The sequence below is a fragment of the Rhyacophila brunnea genome, unplaced genomic scaffold (genome assembly GCF_057557595.1).
Source record: "Rhyacophila brunnea isolate RB1 unplaced genomic scaffold, BYU_Rbru_1.0 scaffold_22, whole genome shotgun sequence".
NCBI classification, from domain to species: domain Eukaryota; kingdom Metazoa; phylum Arthropoda; class Insecta; order Trichoptera; family Rhyacophilidae; genus Rhyacophila; species Rhyacophila brunnea.
Window position 1 is genome coordinate 6762446 of NW_028232882.1, and position 18211 is coordinate 6780656.

The 18211-nt window shown below is 41.1% G+C and overlaps 4 protein-coding genes across 5 annotated transcripts in view; 1 reads left to right on the forward strand and 3 right to left on the reverse strand.

Annotated features, from left to right (window-relative positions):
* LOC147069985 (WASH complex subunit 1-like) overlaps positions 1–17785 on the reverse strand; it is a 39267-nt gene extending 21482 nt beyond the window's left edge. The window contains exon 1 of one of the 2 annotated variants that reach the window (XM_085949505.1): positions 12470–13416. The gene's annotated coding sequence lies outside the window, so the exon portion shown is untranslated. Of the gene's footprint in view, positions 1–12469; positions 13417–17695 lie in introns of those variants that run through there. The other variant, XM_085949504.1, reaches the window with a different exon arrangement.
* Positions 3290–5529, reverse strand: LOC147069986 (cytokine receptor-like). Its single transcript, XM_085949892.1, has 2 exons — positions 5383–5529; positions 3290–5305 (listed from the first exon to the last, which is right to left on the reverse strand). The coding sequence occupies exons 1-2, from the start codon at positions 5527–5529 to the stop codon at positions 3290–3292; spliced, it is 2163 nt and encodes a 720-aa protein (XP_085806018.1).
* LOC147069987 (cytokine receptor-like) lies at positions 12470–17504 on the reverse strand. The gene has a single exon (XM_085949503.1). The coding sequence runs from the start codon at positions 16989–16991 to the stop codon at positions 12873–12875; it is 4119 nt and encodes a 1372-aa protein (XP_085805629.1). The 5' UTR covers positions 16992–17504; the 3' UTR covers positions 12470–12872.
* Positions 17786–17951: 166 nt separating the features above from the next.
* Positions 17952–18211, forward strand: part of l(2)k05819 (transmembrane protein 94-like protein l(2)k05819) — a 61389-nt gene continuing 61129 nt past the window's right edge. The window contains exon 1 of the mRNA XM_085949339.1: positions 17952–18129. Within this exon, the coding sequence (XP_085805465.1) occupies positions 18011–18129 (119 nt within the window). The 5' untranslated portion in view covers positions 17952–18010. The remainder of the gene's footprint in view (positions 18130–18211) is intronic.

Consider the following 18211-nt stretch of genomic DNA (forward strand, 5'->3'; position numbering starts at 1 on the left):
GAGACCACTGTAGCTATAAAATGCCTTATCTTTACAATGTGTGTGTAAAGATCCAAACTAAGTAATACAGAAATACCTAAGAACTCAATTATAATTTTTAAACTTTTTTATAATTCTTATAACTATTTTTTTCCCCATGAAAAACTGCTCGGAATGTCAGTCAAAAAATTGTATTTGGAAAATTTTGGCACGCTTACGTAAAAAGGTTCGCAAACCCTGATATAGACTGCAAAGAAGACGATTCTGTCATGTGGAAGATCGGATAGGACGAGGAAGAGTTCTCCCTCCAGATTAACACCCCAAATCAAGAGTTTTGTTACTGATTTACTGGCGAAGTCGCGTGGATAAGGCTGACAGACTGTCAAATCATCCGAATCATCATCAATTTAGGAAAACCTTTATAGGTCTCGCGCAATTTAAATGAATTGTATAAAACTTTTGTCTGCGGATCGGACCTTCGACAAGCCTGCATTTCAAACAAAAGTGACTCACAATTTAATTCTTCGAAGAAATTGAGATAGGTACATACCATAGATTGTTATCGTATTTTTAGAGCATTACACGTTTTTTTTCGACTAATTAATTCGTTTACAAACCAATGGCAATAACCGGTGAAGATTGGTTATTTTTGGTATGGAAAATGGTTACATGTAAATTGTACGTATTACATTTCACCGTAGCACAGTTCGCCGTGTGCTTTCTTATAGGAAAGAGATGACCGCATAGTAAACGGTCCAAAAATAACAAATCTTCACCGGTTATTGCCATTGGTTTGCAAACGAATTAATTAGACAAAAAAACGTGTAATGCTTTAAAAATACGATAACAATCTACGGTAGGTACCTATTCTATCTCAATTTCTTCGAAGAATGACCTATAATATACGGTCATCTCTATAACACGCGTTGTTCGTGGAGAATCGCAGACAATAATGTTCAAAATTTATTAGATCCTAACCCAACCTAACAAATAATCCAGTATATCGGCTATTTTCAAAATTTGTTTGCCGCTGGTTTCCTGTAAACCGACAATAACTGTTTTATTTAGACATGAATTTTATCTCAGTACTATACGACCCAAAGAGGTTGGACGGCCTTTAATATACGACCATATATCGTCACTGTTCTGGCAGAAGACACTAATTCGAAAAAATGACATATTGAGTTAGTTATACCAAAATGTTCCTTATTTCAAACTTTACCGTCTGGAAACCTTATTAATAAATAAACAGTCTTTATTTTAAAGTCATCCTTTTTACGATTACTTAATAAACTCACATGATAGACCATTTCAAACATTTTAACAACGTCAAAGTCAAATTACTCAAACCTAGTATTCTCCAGTTAGTGTTCTGCCAAAACAGAGACGATATTTCCGATACAACATTTCACGGTGAAGTGTGATACGGCGAACTGCATACGTACAAATTTCCGGAGACGATGAAAAATTGAACGGTTTTTTTCGAAATTCTTTACTAGTCAGAACCCAGAGTTATAGATTAGACAGAACGGAATTGGGAAATAGGGCGATGGGCCTTCAGATGTACAGGCCAAAGACCAAACTAAATGGGAAATCGTACACGACTTTGTATATTTTGACTAGTATTAGTCAATAGGAAATTGATTCCCAGCCGGGTGACAATTTAAATTTGCAACCATTTTGGTTATAAATAAACAATGTATCATTTTGAAAATCGTGTCCTAAAATAATATAATAATTACAATAGCGGGTGTGAATGAAGGAATTCAGATTTCAGTAATGAAAGTCACCGCCTACTACGCACTGCTCATTCTATGTCTACAAATGCATTTGTTCACGTTACAAAGTGAAATCAGGTCGGGCATTGTATTTTTTCAAAGGTGTTATCGAGTCATGTATGTTCAATAACATATGGAATGTTACATTCTCAAATCTTGTGAATTATTATTCTTTGAATGAAAGAAATGGTTTATTAATTACAAAAGTTGTCATGTCAATATAATTCGCGATTGCACCATATCTATACGAAACAATCGCACCTTATCAAAAACACATTGAGCGAATGTTTGTGCGCGTTTTGTTTTAGGTATGAAACAGGTTTTACGAATGACAGTAGGTACACAATAATTTCTTTAATACGTGAAATGCATTGCTACAGTATGCTCCATTTCAATATAAAAAGTCCACTGAATTGATCGGACATGTTTTCCATAATAAATCAGACAACTGAGAAATATTTTCAAAAACCTCCCCTATTGCTATGTAGTTAAGAGTTAATTTTGAATTACATGCCATATTATGTACATATTAGCAAAACATTACAATGTGAATATATAACCGTACGTTTGAAATCCTTTTTGTTTACATCGATTTGAGCTTTGGTATTGAGTGTTTCAACAATTCATGAAACATTAATAAAAACAAAAATATGATTGAAATAATATTTATTCATGATAATTTACATCGAAAAACATTAATATTTATTACAACTGGTGTTACATTATAATTATTACCACAGTAGAACCTCGATTATCCGGACTCTCTTCATCCCTAACCAGTCCGAATAATCGAGGTTCTACTGCACTAAATAATTAACTACTATTATTATTATTATTATTATACAATGCCATTTATTGACATAATGATATAACTAGAAAATTTGATCGCGAAATCCCGTAACAAGAAATAATCAGAAATGGCGAATCTCGAATCCAGAGAAATAAATTAACGAAATTTTGAGAATAATTCTCATTTCTCGAGAAATCAACAACGATAATCTCGAAAATTCGAACAATTGTTAGGTACTAGGAAAAAATAAGTAAAAAAAAAACTAACAAAGGGAATTCGAAACAGAAAAAGAAAAAAAAATAACTGATAATAATATCATATTATATATTATATATATTGCCAGTATATCGATATAACAATATACTGGCAAGAATGGCAAATTCGGCACTTAAAAAGTTAAAATAGGTGTCGATTATGAACCAAACGGAATTTTCTAAATTCGCCGATGAAAGAATATTTTGGCAAGAAAAGCTTTTAAAAAGTCTCGAATTTTATCTCAAACGGATTCGCGGCTGACAAAAAAATTGGACCGGATGAAATAATGATATTTCTCAAGATTCTCGAGAAATTAATAAACCAATCTCGAATTCTAGAGGCAAAAAAAAATGAATTCGAGAACTCTCAAAATGTCAGAAGTCGATAAATCGCTAATAATTATAACGCATGTAAACAGCGAGGTTTAATAATATGGTCTTGCACTTTACATCCCGCTACGAGGATATGAGCATCAGGTCCATTTTTCCTATAGTGTCCTCACCATGATCATCTCGGAAGGAGGAGAACAAGATACCGTGCAGGCTTCAACAGATATAGTATAGTTAGTGTGGCTTGTCAGATTGATGAGCCTTGCTTCGGTGAGACTTTCAGTGCTCTCTACGTTGACAGAGCCGACATTGATGCCGTCACAGTAGTTAACCTGATAATTACGAAGAACTCCATTGATGAAAGTGGGCGAGTCCCAGGTAACGAGCATTCGTGTTTGGGAGATGTCAGTTATTCTGACGTGGCGAGGGGCCGAGGGCGCTCCCTCAAGCGTCGTGTTGTAGAGAGCGTCGCTAGAAGCCTCCTCGCCGAATCTGGTGATGGCGGCGATGGAAATGGCGTAGGTCGTGTATTGTTTCAGGCCTGTCACATTGCTGTAGACGTTTTCAGGTGGTCTCACCACAGTCTGTCTCTGCGCCGGCTCTTTGCAGGAAAGGTTGCGCAGTCCGACGATAGGGCAATAATAAATTCGGTAACTTTCGATGATACCTATTCTGTCAGAAAAATCCAGCTTCCATCCGACTTCTATGTACGTGGAGCCGACTCTGTTAATCCAGACATTCCTCATTTTGCCGATTATCTTATTGGGGATGACGGTGCACGACGCCCACACCATTCCGCTACTGAGACTTCCGCGATTCGCGGATATCGCGAATTGGTAAATTTTGTCTTCAGCCACTGTTATGTTTTTAGTGTCGACAGATGCCGGCACCCTTTCCCACTCCATTTGACCGTCGCACTGGAAAGGTCTGTCTCGTGAGCTGTCACACCAGTAGATGGTAAAGCTCTCCACCTCGATATGCTTCGCACTCTTGGACTCGCGCCACGATAGCTCATAGATATTTTCTTCGAACGCTATTTTAGTGAAGGCCGAAGGCTCCGGTAACAGATTGCTCTGCTCGGGCACGACCACTCGAGAGCTCTCCGCGGACTCTCCTTGGTCGGAGACGGAGACGATCGTGAAAGTCACGTTACTGTGGGGAATCTTCTCGAAAAGGGCGTAAACCTTAGTGCTGTTGACTGACTGAATGGGCTTCGAGGATCCTTCTACGTGTGCCGATACCATGTATTTGAAATTTTCACCGTTTTGTTCATCAACATTTATCTGCTTCCAATAGACGTACACGTCTCGATTTTCGATATGGTTAATCACTTCGAAGCTGCCATTGTCCGTCTGGGGTGGACAGTCTGGACGCTTTCCCAGAGTTCTGAAATGAGTGGAGGCAAAATCGGACCACACGTCTTCGCCGACGGCCAGTTTTGAACGAATACAGACACGCACATCGTACCGCATATTTGCGTATGCCAGAGGTACGTCATAGACATAGTGAGCGCCTCTAGTGGGCAGAGACGACACGTCGGCCTCTTCCCACTCGTCCTTGGGATCAATTTCGCAGCGGTATCTTATCCGGTGCACCAACCCTACGGGGAAATGTTCCATAGGTTCCGGGACACTCCAGCGGAGTATGACGCCGCGATCCGTCTTGTTTGTGGCCAAGAGGCCGACCGGCCTCGAAGGCTTCACACGTTCGAAATGGTTCAACTCGAACGTCTGCCGCTCGCTGCCGAAATCGTTAGAGGACGTCAAATTAAACTGGTAGAAAGCCGGCGCTCGACGATAGTGCGGTTCTGTGTTCTCGTCCCAGAAGCAACTGTAGGTGTTGTGCGGTTTGAAAGTCATCGTGGGACATTTGAAGAGGTAGTTTCGACTGGCTCGCCCTTGCAGCGTATACGTCAGCGTGTACGATGTGGCGACGTAGTTGTGAGGGGAGGTCCACGTGCAAGTCATGTTATTCCAGTTGAGAGACAGGCAAGTGAAATCGTTCACCTTCTCCGGAACTGTGCCGATGGTGACGGAGTTCATGCAGACGACCACCTCGACCCGGGTTTCGTTTATCAGCTTGCAGGTGTACCAAGATTTATGAGCGGGCGACTCGTCAATGTGCAATTGCAGCGCGGTGTCGTTGACGATCGTGAGGTACTTCCGATCGACTGGCTGGGTTCATTGTAGAATTGCAAATTCGTGGAATTGTATCCGGAGGCCATGTGATGAGAGGGATCCAGGACGCATACGATGTTTAGAGGGGTTCCCGCTAGCAGGGTGATGTCGCCGCGGGGGAAAGTGGCCCCGGGCGATGACATTCCCGCCATGCACTGCGGATGGTCTTCGGCGGCGACGGTCCACACCGCAAACATCAACAACAACGTCAGATCGACCATCTTCTACTTCCAGTCTTGATGAGAAGACGCGACTTCACAATCACTATAAAATATTAATACTCCGAGACGGTATTAGTCGACAGAATACGAAATTAACTTAAGTGACCGACAGAATATACTACAGAATATAAGATAATAATAATATATTGCTCATTACGGCGCAAAGTATCCAGTACGACTAACGAGACAAATCATTGGCTGGTGATATTTATTATAAATTATAACACATATATGTGTTACACCAAATGTGCGAAATTGACTATTACATGAAACAGGCAAAATTTTGGCTAATTCATGTAATAGTCAAGCCTGTTGCCTTATTCATGAATTAGGTAAATTTTCTGATGAGTACATGAATTCGCCAGGGTATGGAATTCTTAAACCGTCAACATGACAGAAGAAAAAGTAAATTTAATACGGATGGTTTTATTAGTTATAATTGGACATAATATAATATTATTATTATTAGGTTAGGTTAGGTTTTGTAATTCTGAATTAAATTATTCAACTGAATGTCCATTTTGAGGTTAGCTAACAAGTGTCAACAAACTATCACAAACATACAATCGACCATCGACCGAAATCGCGAAAAATAGTTCTAGTTTTTTTTTGCGCATAGTAAATGGATATGACGTCATTGTAGTTATTGATTGGTATATTTTTATATTATAATCAATGACATTTGACACATTTGGTTAGTTTGATTAGTTGCAAAAAACACCACCGGAGCGCGATCATCTATTTTGACCATAGATAATATACGTACATTTTGACCAATGCATGAGCATTTGACACATTTAGTTTAGTTGCAAAAAATACCACCGTAGCGCTATCTAATTTATCCAATGCATGAACTAGGCAGAAAAATTACTGCCGAATTCACGCAATCGCCAGATATTTTGTCTAATTCATGAATAAGGCAATGGGCTTGCATTTTTCATGATTTAGGCAAAATTTTTCCCATTTCATGTAATAGTCAATTTCGCACATTCGGCGTAACATATGCATTGCCAGTGAAGACCGTAACGAACCATAAAGGGTATTTCCCCCAATTAATTATAAATTAATTATCATCATCATCATCATCATCTGACTGAATCTATCCACTGCTTGATGAAGGTCTCTCCAAGTTGATTCCACTTTTCTCGGTCCTGTGTGTTGCGTTGCCACGTACTTACTTCCGCAGAACTTTATCGTTCCATCGATCCAGCGGCCTCTAGGTCTACCTTGCGCGGACGTTTTGTACCTCTTGGATACCACTGGATGACTGGATTGTCCAACGATTGTCTCTTCTTCGAGCCCATCTTCATTTGAGGCTTTTGATGAACTCTATCACATCGCAAACCCTTGTCTGCTTCCTTATCCACTCATTCATACTAAACTACTGTCGGCACTTCACATCACCAATTGAAGGGTCCCGTTATACTCTTGATTAAGACCGAAGGTGGTGCGGGGCGGGTTTGGTGGAGGGCTTTTAACTTCATTGTCGGCACGGAGACCAATACATAATATATATTGCACGTTGAAAGAATTTCGCAATAAGTATTTGTCATGTATTTAGGTATGTGTACTGGCGTACTACGAAGTGGAAGCCTGGGCGTTAAAGACACGGATCATCCATCAGAAGACTGGAGACCTTCGAGATGTGACTCGCGTGACGAGCGGCGTAGGGTGGTGGTGTTAAGTTGCGACATAAATATTGCACTTTAGACTTTGTCAGTCATACGTATTTGTTTTTATTGAACTAAGACTAGGGAATCCAATCCCGAGCCAAAATTCTGATCCCGGGATTTCGGGATTACAATTTGACAATCCCGGGACTGGTCCCGGGATTGACATTTTTTTCCATTGTTAATATAAAAATTTTATATTTACAAATAACATTTATAAGATTGGTCAAAAATAAATCTAGTATAATTTATAATATTTAAGACATTTATTGTTAATATTGTATACGTTCAATCTTGGAAATACATAAGTTTAATGGAGTAAATAATATTGTAATATAAATAATAATAGAATTTAATATGATTGCTGTTTCTGAAATAGTAAAGAAAATCATGGTGTACTCATGGCCTTTCCACTTCATAAATCTAATTAGTCAGTCAAATATGAAACTGCCGTAAAACGTATGAGATCATGGTGGAATTAGGTACTTTGTTAATAGTGCTAAGTATTGTTTTTTTCCAATCTTTCTCATTTTTATTAATTTATGTGAAAAAATAAAATGAATCGGCAACTTACACATGGGTATAAATCAAAGTTCATTCAAACTCAGTTTATTTCTAATGTACTTATATTTGTTATTAAAAGTATTTTTTCTGTTATATTTTCGTTTTTATTTTATTTTCCATAAAAATTGATAAAAACTAACCAATACCGTCTGTAAATTGTAATCTTAATTCAATAAACACAAATACGTATGACTGACAAAGTTTAGTGTGCACTATGTATGTCTGATCTTAACAGTCTACCTCCACCCTTCGCCACTGACTACCTACCTAGTGCAATTTGGTCGCCAACCTTCGGTAGAAGTGTGAATTTTAAATGGTAAACATGAGCATAAAATAATGACATTTTAAATGTCTGTAAAAATAAAGTGACCTATATGTATCAGTTTGCCTTAGGAAGATAGACCACCCTCCACGTAACCTTGCAATTTGGAATAGATTTTTTTGAATTATCTAATGAAATCAGCCCTATCGGGCGCCTGGCATTTACTAATACATTAATACGCAGTGCGTATTACACACAAATCTTGTCACCAAAGAACAGATAATAATTATTTCTGAGTTCCCTGCTTGTCACTGTGTACAATTGCAAATTTACGTGGAGGATACTATAGGAGACAGAGAAAAATTAAATCGAATATTGGCATAAAAAAAAATATTATAATCACCCAGCACGTGACCCGAGTAAACTGAGTTCCGCAGAATTTGTTTTGCGAGCGATCGAGGAATCGAACTGTTTTTTTTTATTTTCCACAGTTCGAAGAAATCAATCTATTTTTAACAAAAATATTCTTTTTATCTCTCCCAACATCATTAAATAATAAATTACGATACACGTAGGGTTTCTAGATAGGCGAAAACTTTCTAGATAGGCGAAAACTTTCTAGAGGCGGTCATTCATGCATATTACCTACCAGTGACGAAGGGTGGAGGTAGGCTGTTAAGATTCGCCATAAATAGTGTACACTAAACTTTGCTGGAATCGAACCACCATCTCTTGGGGTTTTTTCTATTGGTTATAATATTTCTCAGAAGTGTTTTTCAAAATTATGTATGTTCAATAATTAGAGTGGTACATTCTTAAATCTTGTGAATTATTCGTTGAATAAAATAAATAGTTAATTAAAATTATTAGCAAGTTCAAGTAAGTTACGACAAAAAATCTTGGAGAAATCCGTGGCGTCGGTTAGTAATTAAAGTAGTAGGTACCTACTTTGATTTAATAAACAAAAACCGATTGCCAAAGTAGCTTGATTTCGAAGAGCGCTGGTGAGCAGGTATTAAAAAGGCCAATAGTTAAAATTTGTCGCAATTAGTACGTCGTCTTGTAGCATAGAGGATAACGCGCGGACGGGCGGGGCGTAAAACCAAGAGTTTGTTCGCTGTAGAGCTGGTTCGATTCCAGCCGGGTGGCTTACTTTTTTCAAAAAAAAAATTCTATTGGTTATAATATATTTTCTCAGAAGTGTTTTTCAAAATCATGTAGGTGTATTATAGTTTGGTTTAGGCAGGGCTAACTGATTTAAAAAAACGAATTAACAATATGAATGTGTAATAACACTAATAACTATGTATTCTTAATCCAACGAAAGTAAATAGGTATGAATGAAAAAGTGTGCACAATTTTATCGTATCGCCCAATATATACCAAAACTATTATGGTTTGGTTTAGGCTGAGTTTAATTGATTTTTAAAAGCTAACCAACACCATCTGTAAATAATTGTAGTCTTAGTTCAATTAAAACAAATACGTATGACAAAAAAATATTAATGTGCACTTTTTATGGCGGATCTAAACTGCCTACCTCCACCTTTCGCTACTGTTACCTACTTACATAAGTTTACAAATAATACCGTTTAATGAACAAAAATAACGTAGGACGTCGATAGGTACCGAAATATTTTCAATGTTTCACTAAATAGTTTAAGTATATGCGGCAATCAATTTCTAAGGTACACTCTTTTTACGTGGATCTATTTGTCAAATTAATATCAGGCTGCAGGTAATTTCACTTAAGTATCTAGTAGGGTACAGTGATTCCCAACCGTTATCACGTTACGGCACACTGAAAAATGTACATGCGTAGGTACCAGAGGCGAAGTGTGGGGGTAGGCTGTTCCGATCTGACATACATAGTACACACTAAACTTTGTCAGCCATACTTATTTATTTTCAATGGACTCGTAATACAAATTGCAGACGGTGATGGTTGGTTTTTCAAATTCAATTAAACCTTGCCTAAACCAAACCACCGTAATCCACACAAATCAAATTTCACAGAGGCACAAAAACGTTTTTGTTATGGTTTTCGGTAGAAGTTAAAATAGACACCACCTTCAACAAGTGCATGATAATTAATAATTTGGTTTTTATAACCTTAATCTGATATTCATTATTGCGTTAATTAAAAATCAAACCAACAGAAATCATGATTAAGTCGTTTTTCCCACGTCATTTCTTTTTTTTTTGGTACTGTTCGGTAATACGGAATACAGCGGAAAACGCATTTTGAAAACAGCCGATAAACTGGATTATTTGTTAGGTTAACCTAACCAAACCTAACCTAAACTAACCCAAACTAACAAATAATCCAGTTTATCGGCTATTTTCAAAATGCGTTTTCCGCTGTATTCCGTATAACCGAACAGTACCCTTTTTTTTAGTTGCCAGCTAAATTTAGATAATAAATCGGCATTTGCAGCTTTCATCCTTTAGACACAAAGGGCATTTTTAGTCGTGTACAACGTTATTATGCAATAGAAGATATTTTGAAAAAACTGGGGGTTACGGCCTTTTTCCTTTCTAAGGTCGATATGATGCCCCTAAATAAATAAATAAAGCATGATTTATCGACCCTGCACTGGACATCACTGTCGGTATTCAGTAAGAGTAAATGATAATCTAATAACTAATAATTTGATTTTTTCTCGGATTTTAAAGTATTTGCAATAATATAAATCAATACTTTTTTGTACATCACTGTAAAGCTAGCGTACACAATATTTGAACCGATTTTACAGAGAAACTAAACATACAGTGAATAGTTAGTTATGTATAATAGCTACGTGCATTACCAACCACTCAATTCGTCAATTTGTATTGCAATAAATTTTGACTCTATCAAATAAACCTCTTGCTAGGCTGTTGGTACTTATTTGAAAAGATATCTACATATCTCAGTCAGTGGCGAAGGGTGGAGGTAGGCTGTTAAGGTCCGACATAAATAATCTACAATAAACTTTGCCAGTAGTAAGTATTTGTTTTCATTGAACTAAGTCTACAATTTACAGATGGTGTTGGTAAGTATTGTAAAATTCAATTAAAAACTGCAAAACCAAGCCATAATGGTTAATATTAAAAAAACAAACGTTTATCTATCAAAAATGATGCCATTAAGATTAAACTATACATAATGTTGGATATTTTATAGATATAATAATAATTCTATCTACTATGGTTTGGTTTAGGCAGGGCTTAATGAATTTAAAAAAAAACTAACCAACAACATGCGTAATATGTATTCTTAATTATTCATTGAAAAAGTATGAATGAAAAAGTGTGCACTATTTTCTTGAATCGCCCATAGCATACATAACCTATTATGGTTTGGTCTAGAGCATGGGTGGCCAACCTGAGGCCCGCTGGATGTCAACTTGTGGCCCGTGGAGCAGTGAGAAAATAAAAATAATATCAAATGCTGCCGCTAGATATACTAATTTAATTACAAATTGAGATTCGATATTGGCTCAAGATTTTAAAAAGCACCGTTTGCTTTTTGCTGCATTTCTACGCCATTCTCCGTAGACGAGAATTTATTACTGGGAAATTTACAAATGGAACATTGTGAATTAATTAATATGTTGCGATGAACAGTTAAAGGAGAAATTTCATAAGGTTGGTTAGGAAGAGTTTTACAAAACTCATTTGGACAAGGAGAAATATCCTGCATTTTACAAACATGCTCTAAATATGACTTCGCTATTTTAGAATCATTTACATGTGTGAACAGCTTTTTAGTCGGATGAAGCATATTAAATCCCGAGTGAGAATACGAATAATTACTGATGTGCATTTGCAAAACTGTTTGCGTGTAGGAATAACCTCACTCGATATCGATATTGATGCACTTAGTTCTGCCACACAAAATCAAAATTCTCACTAAAATTTATTATTTTTATATTAGATTCTCATTTTTGTTTTATTTTATTAATATATATTTCTTTTTTGTTTTGTATAATAAAAAAAAATCGGTTGCGCGGCCCGGTGGGAAATCTCTTTTTTAGAATCCGGCCCGGCTGCTGAAAAGGTTGGCCACCCATGGTCTAGAGGCAAGGTTTAATTGAATTTAAAAAAACTAACCAATACCATTTGCAATTTGTAGATCAATGAAAAGAATCAAAATGAAACACTGTGTATTGCGATTTTTTGAGATCGTTCAATTAACGCAATGCGCCGCAGCATACACTCCCAATCATCTCGCCTCGAGGAATCTCAAGAAATAATGAAGAAATGTGAATCTCAAATCGGGAAGTTGAAAACGGAAAAAAAACTGCCGACCGGAACCGGAATTTTAAAAAATCACCGTTGATTTTTTTTGCTGGCAAAAAGCGTCAAGTGTCTTGACTTTGAAGCGCAACGTATCAATGAATCAATATCACAAACAAGTTATAATGAGGAAAGAAGTGTAAAAATAATGTAATGTTCTTACCTAAGCATATGATTTTGAGAGGCGGCCTTCCAATGATACCATGTTGTGATGTCTCCTTTTGAATTGTCTTGTCTTACGATAAATCCACTGTCTAATAATTGTCTAATGTCCACGAAAACTAATTAATCACGTTAATATTCTTAGCTCCTAATAAACTTTTCACAAATTCTTTACAACGCTTTTGTGTTATGTAAACATAACAAATACGTCACAGGTTAAAAAACGTTTTTATATAGAATAGAATAACGACAGTCATATTATAATTTAAATCCAGTTCTATCACTTTTATATTTCGTTGCGAGTTTCAACAATGAATGATTAGTCAATCGGTTGAAACTTTTGTTTAATTTATTAATATTAGATCCGACGCTATTAGATTTAGTTTCGATTTCAGCAAACACGTTCAGCGTCTGCCAGCGCGAATGTTGCTACCGTTATTACTACTGTATGGCAAATATGAGTCGACATTGGACATGTCTTCGAGGGCGACGTCGTCTCCGGCCCGGCTGAAGTCGAACTGCTGCGGGGAGGACTTGTTCAGTCCCAGCCGGCAGTAGGACTCGGGCGAGAGGGACGACTCGGCGGATCGGGGACCTCCCGATTCCGCGTCGGACAGCTTCGGCGAGATGTAGTTGTGACTTTTGGAATAGTCCGAGGACCTCCTGTCGTTCGGCATCTTCTCGGTCATGAGAGGCGGCGCGCTTATCCTCATGGAGGGGACGTTGGCGTGCCTGACGTAGCCCGGGCTCGCGGCCGCCTGCGGTACCGCCGCAGTAAACCTGGCATCGTCGCATTTGACGTATCCCGGATCGACGTCCGGGCGGACGGGGGTCGGATCCTGCTGGCGTCGGACGATGGGGTCGTCTATGCTGACGTAACCCGAAGGGTTGCCGACGGCGGGAGTGTCTCGGAGGAGCGGTCTGAACGCGACCTCCGGGGCGGTTTTCACGTATCCCGAAGGCAAGTCGACGACGGGTCCGAGTCCCGCCAGTCGACGGGGCGCCGTCTCCTTCGGGCTCATCAGGGTCGACATCTCCGGGATGGAGACGTATTCTCCGGCGCCCCTGTCCGGAGCGGAGTTCACGCCGAGGGCGGCGAGATCGATATTCGGATATTCGCCGTCCATCTGAAAGCCGACGCTGACGTATCCTTCCTTCGGAGCGGTCGTTTCGAAAGGAGACGGCGGATCGCTCTTGATGAGGTAATCGCCCGGCATCCAAGCTCCGACGGCGGAGTAGGGTCCGATGGCTGACGCGGACTCCCGGACGGAGTCGCGTTTCGTGTAAGGAGAGTTCCAGGTCGGCGGGTCGGACGAAGCGGCGGAGGCGGGTCTCGATCCGCCCGAGCTCTTGTTTCGCAGTCTGAGGGAAGAGTCTGCGGACGGAGAGCCAGAGTCGGCGGGGGCCGAACCCTTGCCGCCCTCGGAGGAGGGTCTGCCGGACGACGTCAGGGAGAGGGTGGTGCCGTCCGTGTTGACGCTCAGGTCGGCGGCGTCGCCCGCGTTCGGCGAGACGCGATGCGAAATTTTTCTGTTGGGCAACAGGGAGACTTCGTCCGCGGACGACGCCGTGTACGACTTGTCGTGGTCTTTTCCGTGCTTCGGCTGATGAGTCCAGCCGCCGGAAGATAGTTTAGATTCTTTTTCGGGCAGAGGAGTCTCCAGGCCGATGGGCAAGCACACCGCTATGTTTTTCATCTTCTTGTAGTGAGACCACAGGCGCCTCGAGACGAAGGCGGTGAGCAGTACGACGAAGAAGAGGGCGACCCCGATGGCGAACCACGCGAAGAACGGCATGTCGGAGTGGGCGGACGTGCAGATATTGTCGGCGGCGTTACTCCACGGGCTGGCGTACGCCACGACGTTCGTGTCTCCCGGCGGTCGCCTGTTGACGGTGACCGCCTCGATTCGCGTCAGAGCGGCCGCTCCGTGGTCTTCCGCGCTGTCTATGTTTATCGCTCGCACGCTGTACAGGTTTGATTTGGCGTTTTCAGATTGGCACGCCGAATGCGGCACGGTGAATTCTGTGGCGGTCGTGTTGTAATCGTGAGTGACGTTCGTCTGGTCCATGGCGATTTCCACCACGCGCACTTCGTACACATCGATGGGTCCGCCCGGTATTTCGGGAGGCGCCCACTTCAGATGCACGCCATCCGTGACGTTGTTGTCCCCCACTACGGAAGGTTTGGACACCGGACCCGGATTCCCTATCGCCGTCCTGACCATGATCGTCTCGGAAGGACGAGAACAGGTTACCGTGCAGGCCTCGACGGATACGGTGTAGTTAGTGTAGCTTGTCAGATTATGGAGCTTCGCTTCCGTGAAACTTTCAGTGCTCTCTACGTTGACAGAGCCGACAGTGATGCCGTTATAGTAGTTGACCTGATACTTACGAAGAACTCCGTTCATGAAAGTGGGTGCATCCCAGGTAACGAGCATTCGCGTATTAGAGAGGTCTGCTATTCTGACGTTGCGAGGGGGTGACGGTGCTCCCTCGAGCGTCGTATTAGTAAGAGTGTCACTCTGAAGACCATCGCCGTGGCTGGTGATGACGGCGATGTTGATGGCGTACGTCGTGTACGGCTTGAGGCCCGTCACGTTACTGTGGATGTATTCAGGTGACCTCACCACAGTCTGGTTCTGCGCCGGCTCTTTGCAGGAAACATTGTGCGGTCCGACGATCGGGCAGTAATATATTCGATATCCTTTGACGACGCCTATTCTGTCAGAGCACTCCAGTTTCCATCCGACTTCTATGAACGTGGAACCGACTCTGTTAATCCAGACGTTCTTCATTTTGCCGATTATCTTATTGGGGATGACGGTGCACGATGCCCACACCATTCCGCTACTGAGACTTCCGCGATTCGCAGATATCGCGAATTGGTAAATTTTGTCTTCAGCCACTGTTATGTTTTTAGTGTCGACAGATGCCGGCACCCTTTCCCACTCCATTTGACCGTCGCACTGGAAAGGCCTGTCTCGTGAGCTGTCACACCAGTAGATGGTATAGCTCTCCACCTCGATTTGCTTCGCGTCGCGCCACGACAGCTCATAGATATTTTCTCCGAACGCTATTTTGGTGAAGGCCGAAGGCTCCGGTAACAGATTGCTCTGCTCGGGCACGACCACTCGAGAGCTCTCCGCCGACTCTCCTTGGTCGGAAGCCGAGACGATCGTGAAAGTCACTTTACTGTGTGGAATCTTCTTGAATAGGGCGTAAACCTTAGTGCTGTTGACTGACTGAATGGGCTTCGAGGATCCTTCTACGTGCGCCGAAATTATGTATTTGAAATTTTCCCCGTTTTGTTCATAAACATTGATCTGTTTCCAATAGACGTACACGTCTCGGTTTTCGAGATGGTTGATCACTTCGAAGCTACCATTGTCCGTCTGGGGTGGACGGTCTGGACGCTTTCCCAGAGTTCTGAGAAGAGTAGAGGCGAAATCGGACCACATGTCTTCTCCGACGGCCGGTTCTGAACGAAGAAAGACCCGCACATCGTATCGCATATTTGCGTATGCCAGAGGTAGGTCATAGACATAGTGAGCGCCTTTCGTGGGCAGAGACGACACGTCGGCCTCCACCCATTCATCTTTAGGATCAATTTCGCAACGGTACCTTATTCGGTGCAATAGCTTTTCAGGGAAATTTTCCATCGGGCTAGGGACGTTCCACCTGAGTTTGACACCGTGATCGCTTTTGTTGGTGGCGATTAGGCCGACCGGCTTTGAAGGCTTCACATGCCCGAAATGGTTCCACTCGAACGATCGCCACTTGCTGCCGAACTTGTTGGAGGACGTCAAATTAAACTGGAAGAAAGCCGGCGCCTGACGATAGTGAGGTTCTGTGGTCTCGTCCCAGAAACAACTGTAGGTGTTATTCGGTTTGAAAGTCATCGTGGGACATTTGAAGAGGTAGTTTCGACTGGCTCGCCCATTCAGCGTATACGTCAGCGTGTACGATGTGGCGACGTAGTTGTGAGGGGGGGTCCACGTACAAGTCATGTTATTCCAGTTGAGAGACAGACAGGTGAAATTATTCACCTTCTCCGGAACTGTGCCGATGGTGACGGCGTTCATGCAGACGGCCACCTCGACCTGTGTTTCCTTTATCAGCTTGCAGGTGTACCAAGAGTTAGAAGCGGGGGGTTTGTCAATGTGCAATTGCAGTGCGGTGTCGTTGATGATCGTGAGGTACTTCCGATCGACCGGCTGGCTTCCATTATAGAATTGCAAATTCGTGGAATTGTATCCGGAAGCCATGTGATGAGAGGGATCTATCACACACACGATGTCCAGAGGGCTTCCCACCAACAGGGTGATGTCGCCGCGGGGGAACGTGGCCCCGGGCGATGACATTCCCGACATGCACTGCGGATGGTCTTCGGCGACGACGGTCCACGCCGTAAACGTCAACAATAGCGCTGTCACTGTCAGATCAGCCATCCTCGACTTTCGAGTCCTTCTAGGAGATCTAATCAGCGAATGTTTACAACTCACTTTTTCGTTTTCACTGATCATATTCACTGGTATCTCTTTTCACTCGCGCATTTCTCGAAAACGACTTGGGAAATTTTGAAATTCGCCGAATTGCCTTATAAAAAACGCGACGACTTCTCTCGATAACAGAACGCGAACGTCATCGAATCCGAAAATCGCTACACGAGGAATACGCGCTTCCTAGGGAGGATATGTTTAACATCGCACCCTCGCCGCGATTGGAATCTTTTGGGTTGACATCGTATCACTGAGCGGGCGAATACTTTCTTTATTTTTTTTTCATTGTCCTCGAATGGCGTTTCCGATAAATGGGAAAGGCCGACGGAATTACTTTCGGTAACTCGCGAAATCCTAGCGCAACATTAGTATCCCGCCCGATTGACGGGGAGACGCGGTCACACAATCACCGTATTAATCTTCACACGCGAGTTTTATTCGCCCGTTTATCGACAGATCGCAAAATATTATTCAACCGAGATGATTTTTACTAGTGAGCCACGGTGAGCGTTGCCAACCATTCAGTGTAAATTATCAAAATATGTATTTCCAAGAAATCACAACACGGACATGTCTACCAACGTAATAAAATGCGGCGATATTATTGAGAAACTTACAAAATGGGAAGAATGAGAAACGATAATATTATAAATGATTCAAAAGTAAAGTTAATACAATACATGGATGATGAATATTGGTCAATTGAAATGATCTCGAAATATGCTTACCTTGTTTCTTCCCAAAATAATTTGACAGTTTACAACAGCACCGAAAAATAATCCTGCCTTATTATGACGTTTATAGAGATACACCTCGGTGCTAACTTCATTCTTATAGGACGACATGTTTTCTCAACCAAATTTCATGTAGACACTTTCATAGAGCGACACTGTTATCTATAATACAGGTCCATGTATACCAGCTTTAACACTTTGGCGACACTTTTGACAGTCAGTGGTTGTTTCATAATAATAAATAGAAAAATAAAAGTAATTCTACAACTGACATTTCAATAATTATTTCATTTTACATTTTATTGAAGAATGGGTAATAATAGTATTAATAGTGAACGAATTGGTTTAATAACACAAGATGCTCTTAGGCAGTTAAAACAAGATATCAGCGCTGAATTGACGAGTTTTGAATCTAACAAAGTTTCTAGGTTAGTTTTAACATTATTTATTTTTGCATTTGCTTATATTTATTTGTCTTCTGTGGCTGTGACACAGAACATAATGTAGTGT

Bases quoted from the DNA above. Each gene is read 5' to 3' on its own strand.
- LOC147069987 (XM_085949503.1), bottom strand. From the start codon at position 16,991: ATGATCAGTGAAAACGAAAAAGTGAGTTGTAAACATTCGCTGATTAGA.
- LOC147069986 (XM_085949892.1), bottom strand. From the start codon at position 5,529: ATGGTCGATCTGACGTTGTTGTTGATGTTTGCGGTGTGGACCGTCGCC. The intron at 5,306-5,382 runs GTATGCGTCCTG...CAATGAACCCAG, and splicing joins CGGGAACCCCTCTAAACATC to CCAGTCGATCGGAAGTACCT.